Source organism: Morone saxatilis, unplaced genomic scaffold, assembly GCF_004916995.1.
Source record: "Morone saxatilis isolate NCDOM2014 unplaced genomic scaffold, NCSU_SB_2.0 Contig7, whole genome shotgun sequence".
In the NCBI taxonomy this organism is placed as follows: domain Eukaryota; kingdom Metazoa; phylum Chordata; class Actinopteri; family Moronidae; genus Morone; species Morone saxatilis.
In genome coordinates, this window is record NW_023340246.1 from 12974691 (window position 1) to 12993099 (window position 18409).

General features: G+C 37.5%; 1 protein-coding gene across 1 annotated transcript; it reads right to left on the bottom strand.

Annotated features, from left to right (window-relative positions):
* Window positions 1–9645: 9645 nt before the first annotated feature.
* LOC118340347 (adenylate kinase 7-like) lies at window positions 9646–17960 on the bottom strand. The gene is made up of 18 exons (XM_035678244.1): window positions 17763–17960; window positions 17514–17663; window positions 16557–16671; window positions 16349–16443; window positions 16153–16269; window positions 15928–16011; window positions 15748–15836; window positions 15548–15638; window positions 15244–15321; window positions 14496–14645; window positions 14080–14208; window positions 13832–13937; window positions 13123–13251; window positions 12975–13040; window positions 12583–12780; window positions 11521–11738; window positions 11182–11340; window positions 9646–11096 (listed from the first exon to the last, which is right to left on the bottom strand). The coding sequence occupies exons 1-18, from the start codon at window positions 17844–17846 to the stop codon at window positions 11061–11063; spliced, it is 2094 nt and encodes a 697-aa protein (XP_035534137.1). The 5' UTR covers window positions 17847–17960; the 3' UTR covers window positions 9646–11060.
* Between the last annotated feature and the right edge of the window lie 449 nt (window positions 17961–18409).

Here is an 18409-nt window from a genome sequence, read left to right on the forward strand (position 1 = left end):
GATGTGTAAATAGGTAGCTTTTTGCTAACACGTTGCTAATAACCTTATTAAGTGAAAACAAGCAAATGTTGTGTTTACAGCTTCTTACGCTGCCCCCAAGTGGCATCATTTAAAGTGCAAAACAAAATGACAATAAAAAAAAACATTGCACAGTTAGCTGTTAATTTATGAAAACACCAAGAGTATATCTGTGTGTCCATAGTAGATCATCAGCTCTAGTGCCACTAAGTGAAGTGAACACTATTATAGACAGGATGATCTAGAATGAGGGAAAACTTAAAGCCAGGGTAAAGCTAAATCCTGGCAAAGAAAATAAGAAAAATATTTGTTGTTTCAATAGCAAAGGTGTAAGCAAAGATCATGCAAATAAAATGTCTACAATAAATCTCCTAAAACATGCGTCGAACCTAAAACATACTGCAGTGTGTTTCTTTAAAACTAACACATGACCCTGTACAGACACACAGTCAAACCCTCGGTTAACCCTCATCCAGTGTTTTTGGGAGGAGCTGCAGAATAAGATCCTCTCTTCATTTCCCTCCCCGCGTTTAGAATAACAGAAGTGCAGCTGCTCCGAATGGAAACTGCTGCTTTCAGACGCTTTACTCTGCTCTTTCTCTCTGTTTTATTTCAAGGGAAGCAGTGACTCGTTGATTCAGCACAGCAGCCTCTGCCAGAGGAGGGATGTTGGCCATTAGAACATTTAAATAACCTCACTTCTGTGTTATGCAACTAGGCTCTGTACATCTGTGTTTCTCCATAATGTAAGACTGCCCTTCCTACACGCACTAAACATAAACATGAGCAGAGACACACATGTGCATAAAGTTACTTGGTTTTCTGGGTTTCATTTGCGCATGTAGGGAACAAAAGACAAGAAAACTGAATTTATTTCCCTATAGACCACCACTATAAAAGAAACACCAGTAAAAGCTGTAACAGGACCAAAACTTCAAACACAGTCAGTTATTATTCTTTGTATTGACCTAGAAGAAAAGCCCTGCAATAAAAACCCTACTAAATCAGCAAATTATCAGTATTAAGTATCAAAAGTAAAAGTCAACATTCTGCAGTAAATTGGTCCCCCATCTGTGTTTTACTGTTATTATTATTAAAGCTCAAAGTATTCACATCCAGACAACTGTTATTCCGCAGGATAATGGATTTCTACTGAAAATCTACTAATCTGGTAACCAAACTTTGTCTGCACATTGTATCCTTTGTGTGCATCACAAATGTTAGCCTCAGAGATGTAGTGGATATCTGGTATGAAGTTGCATAAAATACAAAAGTACAAGTACCTTGAATTTGCACAGTTACTTAAGTATTGTACTTTACAACTGTAAATTTACCTAATTACATTCCACCACTGCCAACATGGTAGTATTACAAACACAGCACCTAAAGGTCCATTGTGTAACTTTAAGGTGGATTTATGTAATAAAATATTCATAGGTATGTTTTCATGTGTGTATAATCACCTGAATATAGGAATTGTTGTGTTTTCATGACCTTATAATGAGTTGTTTTTCACAGACGTCACAGGTCACCTTCCATGGTGAACCACCATGTTTCTACAGTAGCCCAGAACAGACAAAGGGCCTTTTGCGTTTGTTCTGCAGCCACCGAAGTTTCTCCTACACACTTCACAGCCTGTTCCCATTCCCATTTCGTTCAGTTAGTTGCAATCTGCAACTTCATTGCTTGATGCCACTAAATCCTACACACTGGTCCTTTAAATCTCATGAAATAGAAAATTCTGGGTGCAAAAAAAGACACATTGAAATGTCACAAACAAGTTGTTTTATGTAAACAAATCAATTTCAACACAGATAATTATTTCCATGGGGAGCAGATTATGGGGAGGCTGTAAATGTGACAGGGCCTCAAATGTCCTGATAGCAGCTATACGACTGTGGGTTTGTGGGAGTCAGGGGGTTCCAGAGGCAATCAGAGATAATTATGGGATTTTTAAAATGTCATTGCCTGAAAAACACAAACATGTACGCACACGCAATCATCCACCTACACAACACATTCTTGCACACTTGTGTAAACAGAAAAAAGAGACTGAATGGAGTCAGATCCCTTTTATTTTTTTAGGGTATTTAGACCTTAAGAGCTCAAAGTATTCACATCCAGATAACTCATATTCTTCAGGATGATGGATTTCCACTGACAATCTACTGAAAGGCTAATGGTAACCAAACTTAGTCTTTTTCTGCACATAATTCTTCTCCCATTTTCCTTCTTTATGTTTAGACATCCTCTTACAGACTCTGCAGGAACCTCTCCTCTGTCAGGCGAGGCCTTAGCAGCAGACCTGGCTCCCATTAGCATTTGGACCCGTTCAGATATTTGTAGCTGTGATTGATCGAGAGGGCCTGTTTACCCTGGAACCTGATGAGAAGTCACGAGTAGAACTGCTGACACTTCCTCTACTCCAACTGATGCGAAGGGGATTAAAGGAAATGTTGGCCAACGTTTTTAGACCCTGCCTGACCCACAGAGGCTTTATTACGCTGTCAAGAAGATGCAGTAAATGAGTGATCAAGTGTCATACCTATTATGTCAGAGGTACACTAACTAATGCACAAACAAAATCATATGGAAGAAATGAGAGGGAATAGTTTTGTCCGTTTGTTGGGTTTCCTTTCCTGAAACATCAATTCATCCATTAAATCAAATAATATAAATGTGGTCTGTTACATTTAATTTTTTTTACAATAAAAGAGATTTTTGGGCTATTTTTCTTATCTCTGTTGGGCATTAAAGTGCTGCAGCAACATCAAGTTTCAAATTAAAAGTACAAATTTAAAGAGATTAAAGGTAAATGCGGTGATTTTCAAACATCTCCCCCCATTGTTTACCGTATTTACATCAATGTATTGCCCTTAATTGGACAATGAGTGAAGCAAATGGGGGGTCGGAGCTGTTTTAATGCTCAACATCCTCAGCACTCTTACTGTAAATAACCACAAAATCATAAACATGTTATGCAAAACTCTCTCATGCCGACGAACACACACAATCACAAACAGCTGCCAGACTTGAACAGCAGGAGAGCACATGCATGAAAAGAAAAGTCCTCTCACAGGACTTCACTGCAGAACATCACCTGGTATGTGTTAGCTGCAAGTTTTTAATAAGTCTGTCATCTGAACATAAACTTGAAAGCAAAAACAATTTGAACTAAATGTGGAGAATGCCACTGAGCTGGTCAAGCCACTGCGGAGAAATGATACCTAACATTAAACCTTGAATTGTAAGAGGATGATGTTCTTTGTGTAGTTTGTGAACTTTAAATAGAAACACTGTGGATGGTTTATTTTTATTTCAACTGTTTAAACTATGATCTGCTCCTTTAACTTGACCCCATGGTGCTTGAGGAAATAGTGGTAAAACTGCAGATTACAACAAACTGAACACCTCAGGCAATTTTGACCTCCTGGGAATGAGAACGGGCTGTGAAGTGTGTAGGAGGACGTTTATTTTGTCCACTCCGGGTAACTGTAGAAACATGGTGGTTCAACATGGCGGTGGTTGGTGGTTCAACATGGCGGACTACATACACTAGCACTACTATATTCATATGCTAATGAACATGTATTTATGCACATTATATTCCATTTCTACCAATAGACACTCCTCAGAAACCCTTTAATTGTCTTGCTTGCATGCATGCAAGAAATTGTGTTTTAGCTGAATTTCGAGTGCTGCCTGATGTTGGTATGTTGACCAAAATATTGTTTAGATGTGAGGCGTCAAGTGTTTGTAAGTTTAAATAATATTAAAAGAGTACTGCACTATTAGCATCACACTCTTAAAACACTGTCCGACTCAGGATGGACAGTTCAATGCAGAGATATTGTCTTTTTCATTCTTCTGCCGTGTAAAAACCTGATGCTTACAATACCCACAAAGCAACTCGGCCGCTGAGAGTTCAGTCAGAATTTGGGTGTGTTATGCTAGCAGCGGCTAATGTAGCCCCAAACTGTGTGACATGATCAAGTGACATCACTTGAGGAAATGTATCTTAACAATTCAAAGATACATTTCAAAGCAAGTGGTGGCTGTTTGAGACAATTATCATGTCACGTAACACATGCCGTCTGCTGGCCTGTTTACAACCTATTACAGTAATTGTTTTTGTTGCCGGGTTGCAGACCTTTCATCTGTCTTGATGTGGATAACATCACTTGGAAAACTGGTGAAACCGCGTCTTCACCAGGAACAGAGACACAACATGTTGTCCTACAAAGTCTTTGAAACAAATGAGGATCCACCTTCTGGTCTGGACCTCTCTTGGGTGACTGCACGCACAGTGAAGCATGTCTGTATGTAAGGACACACACACACACTCTCTCTCTAGGCTGCCTCGTCAGTTTCATTATCCAACAAAAGCAAACACTGCAGTTAAACACAGCTCTGCAAAAAATGTGTGTTTGTGTGTGTGAACATGTGACACTGTGCTCTGGTGTGAGGTAGGTCAATATGGCCGACACATGGGGTCTGAATGTATCATTTCTTTCTGGAAGTGTGAAGACAATATATGCAGGACAACTTGCGGTATCCATGGTATTTGTGTGTATTTGTGTGTGTGTGTGTGTTATCACTCACTCAATGAGAAAATTACTGAGATGGTTCACTACACCTCCCTGTCCACAAACGTCGATGGCATGGTAGGCATGGTATATGTCTCTGTGTGTGTGTGTGGTCCTCTTCTAGCATTTTCAACCACCAGCAGATGTTAGAGTGACCACCATGGGGGTGGTAGATGGTATTTCCATTGTGAGTGTGTGTGTGTGTGTTGGAAAGAGTGAGGTCTGTGGTGGTCTTAGCTATTTTGTTTTATCTGCTAGGCTACCAGTCACAATAACCTGTACCACCCTTGTATTGGTCTCAGTCTCTCTCTCCCTCTCTCTCTCTCTCTCTCTCTCTCTCTCACACACTCTCTCACACACACACACACACACACACACAAGCTGTGTGCAGACCATTTGACACTGTGGGCAATTTTACTGTTTTACAGGCATGAATAGAAAAAAAATGTGGTTTCCTTTTCTTTTACATAAGTCCTCTCTGTCTCTCATTTGTTGTAGATGAAGGACTGACTGTGGGGAGGATGACAACATATTTCCTATACATAGAAACATACAAACACACACACACAAACACAACACATATTATTACTGACAATTTCTGCAATTTCTACTATTACTGTGACTAATAACACCAAAAACAAAGTTAAAATAACACATTTTATTTTTGCAGCAAGCAATCAAAAGGAAAATTGCACAAAATAAATATGAATTAAATAAAACAGGCAGTCAAAAAAAGGTGGAGAAATGAAGACGATATTTCCACCTTAAATGTTCTGTATTTCAGCCGTCGGGCCCAACGCCGCGCACCATCAGAAATGAACCTTTTCTTCCTTCGCTTGTTCAGGTGTAAGACCGCACTAATATCATGCTTTCTGCGCATCGCTGATTAAAGTTTCCTATTGAGAGAAGCCGGCCCATATCGGTAAACGTAGACAGTGACCCTCTTTCTCGTGACGGTCTGTTTTTTGAGCCCCCAAAGTTTTTTTATAATATTTATGAGCATGAAGTGGAGGCGTCTTCTGAGGCCGCCAGCTGGCGATCATGATGTGAATCAAGTACATTTTATATCACATAAAACGGTCACAATAACTTATAGTTGAACCAGTTGCCCTTTATTATTTCCGTATATCTGTGGGGTTAGGAGTTGATGTGTAAGTTAGTATCAAATTACATAGTTCTAGTCTAGCTTTCAGGCAAACATCTTGGAAAATATTAGAAATGTTCTCTGTCTGACATGATGGCAATAAATGCAGTCTATGTGAACAATGACAAACATAGGATGACAGCCAGCCTTATATGAATGCCCGCTTCAAATGAGAGTTAAGAAATTTTTGGTGTTGAAACTGCAACATGCATCATGCAAGTAATCCTGCCAGCCTCTGATGTACTTCTGAAGACCCTCTGCTAGCATTACTGAAAACCGAAATAGTGTGTTGCTGGTTTTAGCTGACCACATCTACAAAACATCCTGTATACGTAAAACATGAACATTAACATCTCCGTACCATTCCCTAACACCATTTTTAGGTGTTTCCTCATGTTTCAGCTCATGTCGTACAGTATGAAACTCCAGCTATACACCCTCAACTACTTATTACAATATAATTCCCTATGAATATAGTAAAGTAGATTGATTTGCAGCTCACCAAAATATCTATTCAAGATTTTTTCCAACATTTGTACACTGAGATCAAAGAGCTAAACCCCAAAAATTGCCAGCTTTAATAAGACTGCCTGCATGTGTTTCATATTACCTTCTCAATAGTGATACTTTGTTATACCTATTTAGTAAAAAATGTAGTAATATAATAACACAACTGTGTGGTAGCCTGTTATGATGTATAATGCCAGTAAAGGTAAATACTACAGAGATGGTTAGTAAGCATTGGTATTATACAGTACAGTGTTAGTATACTGCATTTAGCCTGGCGAAGATGTACTTTTCCCAGCGATGCTTAGAACAAGGTGCAGACATAGCACAACAGGGAGGCAGCTGCGACCATCTTGGATGCGATGACTCATGTTTTCCAAACAGTCCTGTGAGCAAATAAAAGCTCAACCTATTTACAAAGTATTCTCAACGTATTACTTCTGATCCTTTCAGACGCCAGATGGCTCGAGCTTTACTACTTTAGAATATTAGTGCTCCTGATTTTGGACTACTGCAGTTTTTAATAAACCAAATGCATGGTTAAACTTATGAGAATCACTTCACAATCCCTCCCGACATGTATGAGCAATATGTTAAAATTAATGGATATTATATAACATTTCTAAATCTACTCCTGACACAAGATGTCTCCTACTCACTGTTAAAGCTCCATTCTCGCTGCTAGCTACACTGTGCTTTCAATTTCTACATCATTATTGTAGCAAAAAAGTCACATACTGAACCAGATTATACTCAAACTATTTGGATGTCACCAAATCCAGCTCGTAGACCCCGCCCTTAAAAATATATTTCAATGAGGACAGCAGAAACTTTGACTTTCAGCACGATAAATCAGTAATCAAACAGAATACTTTAATAATCCCAGGGAAATTATTTTGTACAAACCAGATATACAAAACAACATATATTATACAAGCTATCTATTAAAGAACAATATATATATAAAATAATATAAAAAGACAAATGTACAGTTTAAATAATGTGCAAAAAGCTGCATGAATTGTGAAAACATCACTTCTAGCGTCAACTCTGCCCACATCATGCTGCACAGTGAAGCTCAAAACATCCAAACTCTAGAACCAAGAAGAAAACATCTTTGTGTGTAGGGGACTTAATTAACAAAATCTACCACCACAATATCAAAATATAGACTTTAGGGTCTATATCAGTGCCTTAGCGAAAAAAAAACTCTTAATAGCAGAATAACTGACACATTAAAATACTTGGCAATGCAAAGAAAGGGTTTGGCGTCCAATAAAAAGCTAAACGATGCATACACATATTGAAACATGAATTATGGGACACCGTGGGCTGTTTGCAGGACATCTCATCATTATCTCCCCATAAATATGAAATAAATGTCATGACGGAGGCTGATCTCTCCTGCAGGAAAGTCTTCCAATTTGTTCTGCCAGACCACTCTCCTTCCCCCAGTGTCACTGCCAACACTTTTATTGTGGCTGATTGGGGCGACCCTTTGCCCTGGCAAATACAGAATCTCTTGCCAGTATTTTACCTACCCACCCAACATTTTTAGAAGCTGCATAACTTTTCTTCCTGCCGTTTCAGTTGTTACCATCTTTGACCTCACTACCTCCACACCCACCACCTGCACACTTGCTCCTAATTCAATCATCACAATTGTTCCCTGCCAACCGTCGACAGTAATTGTGCCATCCTTCTCTAGCATCATCCTTTGTTCTGGTTTCTGGCATTGTTATACCAATGACTGCTTTTTGGACTTTGTTGTCTGGTCCAACTCCTGCTTAGTTGCCGATCCCTGCTTGAAAACAAATAAAGACATGCTTATGTTTACCTTTTTGTCTACAAGTCATGCACAAATGGTTTTACTGAGCCGTAAAATAAGTTTCCCATGTGGAGACTAATACTAATAAGAAAGTGCAAACTTAAATCAACAAACAAACTGTTAGGTAATTGAAGGGCACGAGTGTATAACAATAACCCACATTTGATGTTTGATTTGTGTAGCTTTCTCAGAATTCAGTTAAGTAAACAGCTGTATTATTCAATATTTGACAAGGCAATAATACATTTACTAAATTAAGTATCAATGGAACAATTCTTCTATGTAAATTGGATGAAATACATTATTATATATAATAACCAAAATAATACTTTCTTTAACTGCCAGGTTCAGTACTTACTGATTAAATTAAAGGCCCTGCACACCACACACACAACACACACACACACACACACACACACGCACGCACATACAACAGTGTTTCGTGTTTACTCTTGCACGCACATAGTGCTGGTAAAGTAATACGTTTTAGTCTATGAGATGTTAATCTAAGTTAAGACTATTGTCTTGTGAACTGTAGACTACCAGCTACTAAGCAGTACGCCAGATATCTGAATTCCTTGTCAAATAAGATAAGTAATAAGAGTTCCTGAAGCCAATTTGGTAAAAATGAAATTCTTACTAAAACCTCCAAATAAAACATCTAACAGTCAAAATCTTTATTGAGTTATTTTGCTCACAGTGCATAAATGATTTCCAAGTCATGATTATAAAAAATTATAAAAGAGAGTAAAGAAGAAAAGAAAAAAAGAAAAGAAATACAAAAATAAGAGGAGAAGAATACATTAAGATGACATGAACTAAATGTCATCTTAATGTATTCCTTCTCTCTTATTTTTGTATTTCTTTTTAATATTTTAACTTTTTATATTTAATTACACTATATTTCTAATGGCTATCACTTTCCCCGTACTTATCTTTCATTATCATCTTTATTCGACCATGCTTTTTCGTCTTGTTCTTTATTTCTGTCTCGTCTTTATTTGGCTTTAATGCCTGGCTCTCTGTTGTTATATCGCCATCTGAGTATCCTGGCTTTGCTTTGTCTGTTAAAATACTTTGTAAACTGTTTTTAAAGGTGCTTTATAAATAAAGTTATTATTATTATTATATGTATGATGTTCCCCATAAAATGTCAATATCCAGCTGTCAATAAGCAGCACGTTTGGGCCTGACAGGTTGCTAAGCTTTGAATAATGAGAGGTCACCCGAGGTCAACTCAGTGTATCAGTAAGAATGATGTGAGGCAGAAGTTGTCTCTGCCTTAACAACAGGAGAGCGAGGGAGATGTCAGGCAAACCTCTTCTGTACACGCCAACATGAGCAAAGTGAAAACACCTGTGAGTGTGTGTGAGTGAGAGACCCCACACACCATGTTTAGCTACTTTAAATAATGTACTGATATTCTGGCCTCAAATGAATGAAACAGAAACCAGAGATTAAATTTCAGGAACAGTCTTTTAGTTCTGCAGCTTTAATGATCTGGAAAATACAATTCTTTCCATTTATTGTGGTAAGAACTTGTACATAAAGTGACTGTGCGACAGGAAATGCTTCTGTTATGACTTATTTTCCATATGAGCGAGCCTGCAGACAGCTTCTAATTAGCTGGTGGATTCCTCAGTTCATCACAAACAAACTACAAAGCAAAATCCAGACACCCGTTTGATTTTTATGACAACTAGAGCAACACATTCTTACTCTATGAAGCATTTCACAGCAAAATCAGAACAAAGGCCTTTTCCACTGCCAGAGTGTTTAATAAAAGCACAGTAAGGCAAGACTCTGGGATTTCAATACATCTCATAAGATGAGAACTTGGAACTGAGAAATATACAAACACTTAATCCGAGTGTGTCTCCTACGCCTCTGTGATGTTTCTAGATGGAATTTCTGCACCACCTAGTGTTGAAAGGGTAGATCTCACATTTAGTGATCTCTTGTATCTTAAATTAAACTAATGCATTTCAAAATGTGGAAATAAAGCAAATTCTTATCTAGTCAAACTTTAAAAAGCTTGAAAAGCCGTCTCACCTTCAACCAAAGATATATTACACAAAGTAAAAACCTTTCTGAAGAGTTGTGTTTACATCTTAAGCCCAGAGTCAGCATACTTCTTCCAGTAAGCACTGACTCTTCAACAAAGTGGGAGCTGAGTCACAGACCAGATGGAGACTCTGAGAGGACAGATCTATAATGAGTGGAAACCTGGCTAAGCTATAAACGACTGTAACAAACACTGAGCCAAGTCCTACACCAACAGAAGAATAAGTGTATTTTTCATATTAAAAGTATAGTTTTAGTTTTAGCTTGAAGTGTGTTATAAATGTGAAGTACAGTATATATAAGTATATTCATACAGTATCACAATATACTGTACATGCAATGTATTCTGGTGCTTCCTATGTGTTTTGCGCTTTATGTTAAAGTAGATGTTTAGTTTGGACTATCTTTCTATAATAAGAAGTGTTATGCATGGTTGTTGGTATAGTTTCATACTGTGTAGGATTCAATACTTTATTTTCCACTTCGGTAGTTGAGACTGCTGAACTTCTATTTGCATGTATCTGATTTCCAATATGTCACTTTTTATAAACATGTTGTTTTTAGATCTTTAGTTCATCAGGCAGACGCTGTTTTGGAGCATTTGACCTCTGACTTCCTGAAAAGGGGTGCAGGGCATCTGGACAACAACCCATTTATTAACAATTTAGTGCAGAGTGGATGGATTATTGTAGAAATCAATAGCCAATTATTCAAGTCACTACTAAAAGAACAGTTCAGACAGAACAATTGCTTCCTTTTAATTAAATGTCTTCATGTCCATTTTAAGCCTGTAACACTTATGCAGCACTATTTTAATCATCTTTTCATTATGTTGATTACTGTAGAATAAACACAGACTCAAATACTGTACATTAATAACATGTATTGGCTCCTCTCCCCGTTTGACTGTCTGTTATTCTTGTTGGTTGTTCCGTAGCAGATGTTCTGCCTGTAAAAATAAGACAGAACTGCTGTATCAGTTCGCTCACATTTAACAAAAGCTCTTCATTATAGAGGGTCTACTGTGTGAATACCAGAAAGTCGACAGGGTCCTCTGGTTTGATCTTGCAGCAGTCTAACATGGCGTCAGTCAGTGAGGGCATCACATACTTCATCAGATAATTCCTCAGAGGAAGAGAGTGAGCTTCCAGCAGCTCGTACTCCTGTCTGTTCAGCTCAGACAAATTCTTCTGCTAATAAATCATAAAAATATTTCATTGACTGTTAGTATTTATAGACATTTACAGACATTATAGACTATATAGGGAGTATAAAGTCTGCATTCTTTCTTTCTGCTCCTGTTTATACTGTACATCCTCTACATGTATGACACACTTCTCTTAACTCAAATATGAGTTCAGCTCTCAACTTACCCACTCCTCATACTGAGCAGACATCTCAGCCAGTGCTGCTTCATTCCTGCGTTTCTTCTCAGCAGCCTCTGCAGCCAGTTTCTGTTTCCTCTCTTCTTCTTTCTTTCTGTCCTCCTCCTCTTGCTCCTCTGAACTCAGGCCATAGTTTTTGGGAATCCCCACGATTTCAGTCATCCTTTTCATAACATGTCTGTAATCTGAATCACCTGTAGTGACCTCTGGAGAGGGACAAGTCATACTTACTGTCAAGAAACAGAACCATTGTGAAGTGGATTGGCAACTTCTACAAGACTCTCTACTGAACATTATGTTGGTTGCCATGAGGAAATCTGCTGGATTACTTAACAAAACACAATGTGATTGATACATGGCACAAAAAAATAAAAATTGCTGTCTTTTTTAATAAGCCAGATGCTCTAAAAAGATTAAAAGAAACATCACATCAAACATGTCACTAAAATGTTTGTACAGTAAAAATGTAGGCGGAGCCAGCAGCTGGTTAGCTTAGCTTAGCAATAAAAGCACTGAAAACAGTTAGCCTGGCTCTGTCTTGAAGTCCCCATACCAGTCTACTAGCACTTCTAAAGCTCACCAATTAACATGATATGCCTCATTCATTTAAACCATTAAAAAATGGCAATTTCCCATTTCACAGGGATCAGCAGTTGCCTGGCAACCAGCAGACACTCCAGGAAATAGTTTGTCCCATAACTCCTGTAAAATGGCAAATTGTCAATTTTAGAGTTCAGAATAAACAAACACACTTCTCTATACTGTGAGCATTGAAGTTTTTTTACTATAAACACACAAGAATGGTATCAATCTTCCAATCTTACTCTCAGCAAGGAAGGTTTTGCTGGAAATGCAATCTTCATTTCGAGAAAAAGACTACAAATAGTCTAAGACATGATCCCATTTTTCATTGTTGTTTCATGTTGTTAAACATAACAGACTATTCAACCCACAGACAGATTTGCACAAGCCTGCTTCGTCTGCAGTAACCTTTGTTTCCTCAGTCCTCTTATGGCCTAACATGAACTATGGGCCTTTTGAGGACAGTACCTAAATGTTCTGGGTGAATCTCAAGCTCATCAAAGTAGTCCAGCAGGGTTTCCTCAGCGGTACTGAGTTGTCTGTATTTTGTCAGGCGAGGGACAAATTCCTCCTGAGTGTAGCGCATTTTCTCTGCCACGCTCTGGGGAAGTCCCTGTGCTCTCTTTGTTAGAAAATCATCTGTTGCATTCAGGGCAAAAACATGCTCTGCAAAACATAAAACAAGTACAATAAGAAACAGCTTCAGCCACAATGTTTCGTATTATTATTAAGAGAACTTTGGTGAGTTGGTAGTAAGGTTATTTTTACAGATGATTCTCAGTATCAGTTGTAGTGTTTACTATGTTGTAAGAACTGAATGGTTTATCATAAATTAAAGTAAGAGGTACATCAGCAACAACCTGGAGTGATCTTCTTGTTGTACACAGGTGTTTTGGAGATCAAATTCTGGTTCTCCGTTCCCTCTTCTGAATGATAAAATCACAGACACACTAGTGTAATCAATATTAATAAACGTTAGACAGTAATTTATGAATGGACGTAACTTACCAGAGAAAATCAGCTTTGCTTGCTCATAGGTTTTAGGGAAGCCATCAAGAACAAATCCTTGGTTCCTACATGGCTTTGAATTCAGCTTTTCTTGCAAAATGTCAAAAAGTACATGGTCGGCCAGTCGACCTAATGGACCAACAAAGGTGTTTAAACCGAGGAACTAAAAGACTCTCAATGCAACAACAACTCATCAATAATTCAACCACAGATATACCAAATACAAAGATTATGAAGTAACAACCAACTGGCAACCTCTGTAGCTGAGAAATGAAGGCAACGCAAAAGTACCAACACTGCAGTTCCTCAAACGTTCCTCAAAAAATGTTTATAGCCTGGTTCAAAAAACAGTTTCGGTCTCTACAGCCCCAGTCATAACAACTGAACTGTGATTTTTATATAATTCACTCGGTTAAAGTTATGTTTTCTGTAACCAGCCTTCAATCATCCTGCCTTAGCTCCACTCACGTTCCACGTCTTTGCCCAATTTTAAATTAGCCAGCGGAGTCAGGGCTGCCAAGATGGCAAAGGCCAGAGCCGACCACCCTGAGCTTCACGACAGCTCTTAAGAAACCTATGGGTAACATCACGGAACCTACATCTATATTTATGCAGTCTATGGTAACAAGTCTCTGTCTCACCTTTAATATCTATAGATTTATACTTTTAAAATAATGTTAATAAACCATTCTTGTGTTTCTTTAATAACCTTCATTCATTTCCATGCTTTTGTTAATGTTTTCCAGTTGTTTCAGTGCAGCAGCAGCTACCTCTTCACTGACATGTTCAGTGTCAGCTCCACTCACTAGCTCCTTCTGTAAAATATTGGGGGAAAAATGGTTGTGTTGTACATCTCAAATTGTGAAAGACTTCCAGAAGAGGGCAGTATATTTCCTTTACATGACAGCAATGAGAGAAGAATTTTATCTGCAAATGCGATTCCTTGATTCTACCGACCAGTTGTGCGATCTTTTCCTCAATGACATCTTTGATCTTGATGTGGTGTATCTGGTAATGACTGCAGAGCTTCTCTGCAACTGTGGTTTTACCCACAGCTGGAGGTCCAACCAGGCAGATTCGGACTGGCTAAGGAAATTAATAAAAATTTAAAAAAAGGAATCATGACAGCTTTTATCTGGTATTAAAAAAACTCTCAAATAGCCCCAAATACCCATTAAGGTTCATGTATTAAATCTTTCTTGGTATCTGTATACACATAATGAGAACTCTTGAACATTCTTCCACTTAACAAAGTTAATGGACATGTTTCTAGTGTATCACCAGCTGCCTTTGAGCCTTAAGTATATATCTGGTACCAACTGGGTGCCAACATTAAATTGTGTTGTCTTTATTTGAAGGACTTAAACACTCACAAGTAGCTGCCTGGTCTCTTTGTATTCTTCCACAATGCTCTCCATGTTTTCAATCATCCCAGCCTCAGAGGTCCAGTGGAGACTGAAGGAGTCTTTAATGATAAAAGCATCCATGCGGACGTTGATACTAAGGTACTCCAATTCCTCTGGCTGAAATGACAACACATAATGTTTTATATTAATTATTTACTGGTAAAAAAATGCAATGATGTGCCATATAGGGCCAACAACTTTTTATTACAACTACAGGCTACATCAGGTGGTTTCTCTGGTCCTGTATCTGGAGTCACTAAAGCTAGAAACAGCTCAGATATGAATCCATGTTTGTGTTGTTGTTGTTACCCAGTTGTTAAATGGGTATAGCATTGTCATCCTAGAAACACAAAATCTAGCACTGCTTTAACTGTGTCAGATAGAAAATCACAACCGTCCATTTAAAACAGCTAATTATAGTATATTCTATTATTATTATTATTATTATAATTATTATTATTACATTGTACTAAAATTTGATTGGGTATTATTTTTTTTTTACAAAAGTGTCCCTTCACTGGTTTTCCATGGAGAAGCAGCTCTGTATTTAATTGCTTGATAATGTGGTTCGTTTTAATGCATGTGTCTCTAGGTTCGATTCTTAATCATAGTCATAAATATCAACTCGATAAGAAAATAATGAATGAATGGAGAAAGAGTTGATTCAGAGTAGATTCTAACTTATTTAAAGTAAGAATAAATTGACATACTGTACCTTAAAAGCCTTCATGGTGATGGCTTCCTGTTCAGGTATATTGTTAATTTTTCCTGGCCCAAGTGTGTCGCTTATCATCTGAAATGTTAAAAGAGAATAATATATTTTTTGTTTTTTTTTACATTTTTGTCATTTCATGAGCTCCAAGTAAAAAGTCCACAATTGAGTGAAAAGAAACACCTGTCGCGAGAGAGAGACAACGTCAGATGCTGGATTCAAATCAATCTTGGGTCATTAGCACGTTACAACAAATTTATCATCAATTTTTAATATATTGTTGCATTCTTATTTATAACAAGGTTACCTTTACAACATCCTCTAAAGTGTTATTGGAGTCATCGACAGCAAGAATGTACTTTGACTTTGGCTTGGCTTCAATAATGTTTTGAAGCACTCTGAAAAAGGAAAACAGTTCAGCCCTGCAGTAATTATCTCAAGAACAAATTATGGTATAAATGTAGTAAAGTAAATTAAATTAAATTAAATACAGTAAATTGAAATCACCCTCCAACGTCATATACGTGAATCATGGGGATGTAATTTGTGCCCTCTCCAAATAGAGGAACTTTTGGAAACTGCAACAACCAAGACACCTGTTGGACAAATACAAAAAGATTTCACAAAAGAGGCATACAGTATATAGACACAGACAGTATTAATAGTTATTATCACATTCATATCTACCTTGAAGAAGTAGTGAAAGAGGTTCTCTCCCTTCCCGTACTGAAGACCACAAGCTACAACATAGCCATTAAGCTTGGACTTTTTCTGTAAGATTGGAAAATCAAAAGGTTTACTGCCGTTTTTCCAGTCTGTGTCTCTCATAGAAAAATACATTTTGCTGGTGCAGAAAAAAAAAGATAAATGATACTATTCTGTTGGAATATTTATATAATAATATTAACGTACACTTCGACCAAGTTTGAGCACAAGTTTCTCCAGATTGTTGTGATCTCTGAAACTGGGATGCGGCCTTCGTCTTCTGAACTCCTCCTCTGTTAGCAGGATGTTGTTTGATGTTTCATCCTGAAGAGAGAAATTACGTTGGTTGTGTTTTATTCCCAGAACAAGTCGACCGTTTGCCTACATTTTCCAACGTGCTCACCCGATTCTGCGGCTTGGTCAAGGCCCAGGTCATCACAGTGGAGACTAAGATGAACATTTTCCGAGACTTGAAGTTCTCCATTTCACCATGAAGGGCTGAAGGGGAAAAAAAAGCAGTAGGCTCACATATCTTAAGTTATTATGGATAATGGTAAGAGATCAAGGCACACTTAAGCCAGTCCGTTAAATAATAATACTTACTCCCTTACCTTCGATTGCCCATGTTGCTTCTTCAACCTGCTGTTTTGTGGCATTTTCTGAGATGTTGTACACCACTACATCACACTCCAGCAGGCGCCCAAGCAGCTCATCTCGAGTTGGTGACTACCAAAAGGGATTGTAAATAAAACTGTTACAGTCTCGGTATGGAGCGTCAACAAGTAAAAGTAGTAATACCACAATATGAAATACTAAATTACAAGTTTAAGTCCTGCATTCAAACTTTGACTTCAGTGAAAGTATGTCAGTATTATCTGGAAGTAAAAGTAATCAATGCAGAAAAATGTCCTCTGTGACTGTTACTGATACTATTATATATTATATCATTAGATTATTATTATACACGCATTGTTGTAAAGGAGAATCAGTTAATTTGGAAAATTCAGAAATGTCAAAACCAAAAAAAGTCCAAACCACCAAATTATGAGAAAATAAATCAAAATAATTAAAAAGCAGCTAAATATCACATTTTAGAAGTTCGAACATGATTGAAGGATTATAATTCAGTAGTATTAGGATTATACTTTTCTGTCAATCAGTTCATTCAGTTTAGCTGTACTTGGATATTTTCATATGTTTTGTGTGCAAAAATCTAATTTATGAAGCAACTAGTGATTAAAGCTATCAAATAATTGTAGTGGAGTAAAAAGTACAATATTTCCCTTTGAACTGTGGAGTGGAAGTATAAAGTAGCATAAAATAAAAGTACTCAATACTTGATTACATGTGACACTACTTCAATACACTGCTGATTGTGAATGCACCCACTTTCTGTGGCCTTGACAAACAAAAGAATGACAACATAACTAAAGATGAGATATTCCTTTATTGATCCCACTTATAGGGGCATTTAAATTGGCACAGCAGTACAGAGTAAAGAAAGAGAATACAATGTAATAAATATAAGGTGTATACACTATATAGTTGTTGTTTGATGCCTGACTCACCTCATACTGTTCAAGTAGAAAGCTTTCTTTCTCGTCTGCAGTGGAAGTTGACACACTTCCGATGATTTGGAAAGCAGGTTCAGGTCGAGGGGAGGTCAGCGTCTCCTCTGCCTTCTCAGAGCTGTTTCTGGCAGCGCAGGTCGATAAAAACTGTTAAACAGGACAGAAAAAATGGCCTTAATGTAGCGAAAGACGAGCCATTTTACATTAATAATACAATATGAACCTAGTTACATTAGCTACAGTTACCTTGGCGATGTGTTTGGAGGAATAGCTGTCGACGTCGTTGATAAAAATACGTTTGGGACGGCTTTGCTGCTTTTTGTCCCCCATTTTAGGAAAGTATTGAGCTTTTGTAGTAATTACTCATTTGATTACTAATATAAGTGTATTAGCTAAAGCTCTAGTAGTCTCCAATTGACGGTTGTTGTTGAGTTTAATCGTTGCTATGAACTCCCTCCGGTTGCTATGGCTCAGCCAATGAAATGCTTCGCTGAGAATGCGCAGTAGGGTTGACCAAAGCCTTATTCACTTCTGCATGTCTGCATGTTTTATTTCCTTTTATGCTCTGTGGTGTTTCAAAGCCTTCACACTAACATTTAAGAGGGGGAATGTTAAACCTTATTTTATAAATTTTTTCTCAGCTTAAAATTAATTACAAATAAAGTAATGCAACTTGATACTGTGTTCAGTGTCTTTTTAAAGAAAAAAAATTGTATTTTAAAATTGTTATCCTGCTAAATAATCCCAATTTTACTAAATGTAACTGTAATCTGATTACGTCTTTTTTTTCTGTAACTGTAATGGATTACGGTAACTGTAATGGATTACAGTTACCTTTTATTTTATCCTGATTAGCTTTACATTACATGTAATCCATCACTCCCCAAGCCTGC

Excerpts from the sequence above, each read along its gene's own strand:
- LOC118340347 (XM_035678244.1), bottom strand. The coding sequence starts at position 17,846 with ATGGGGGACAAAAAGCAGCAAAGCCGTCCCAAACGTATTTTTATCAAC. Across the intron at positions 17,664-17,762 it reads CCTCCAAACACATCGCCAAG|TTTTTATCGACCTGCGCTGC; the intron begins GTAACTGTAGCT and ends CCTGTTTAACAG. Across the intron at positions 16,672-17,513 it reads TTCTACTTGAACAGTATGAG|TCACCAACTCGAGATGAGCT; the intron begins GTGAGTCAGGCA and ends CCCTTTTGGTAG.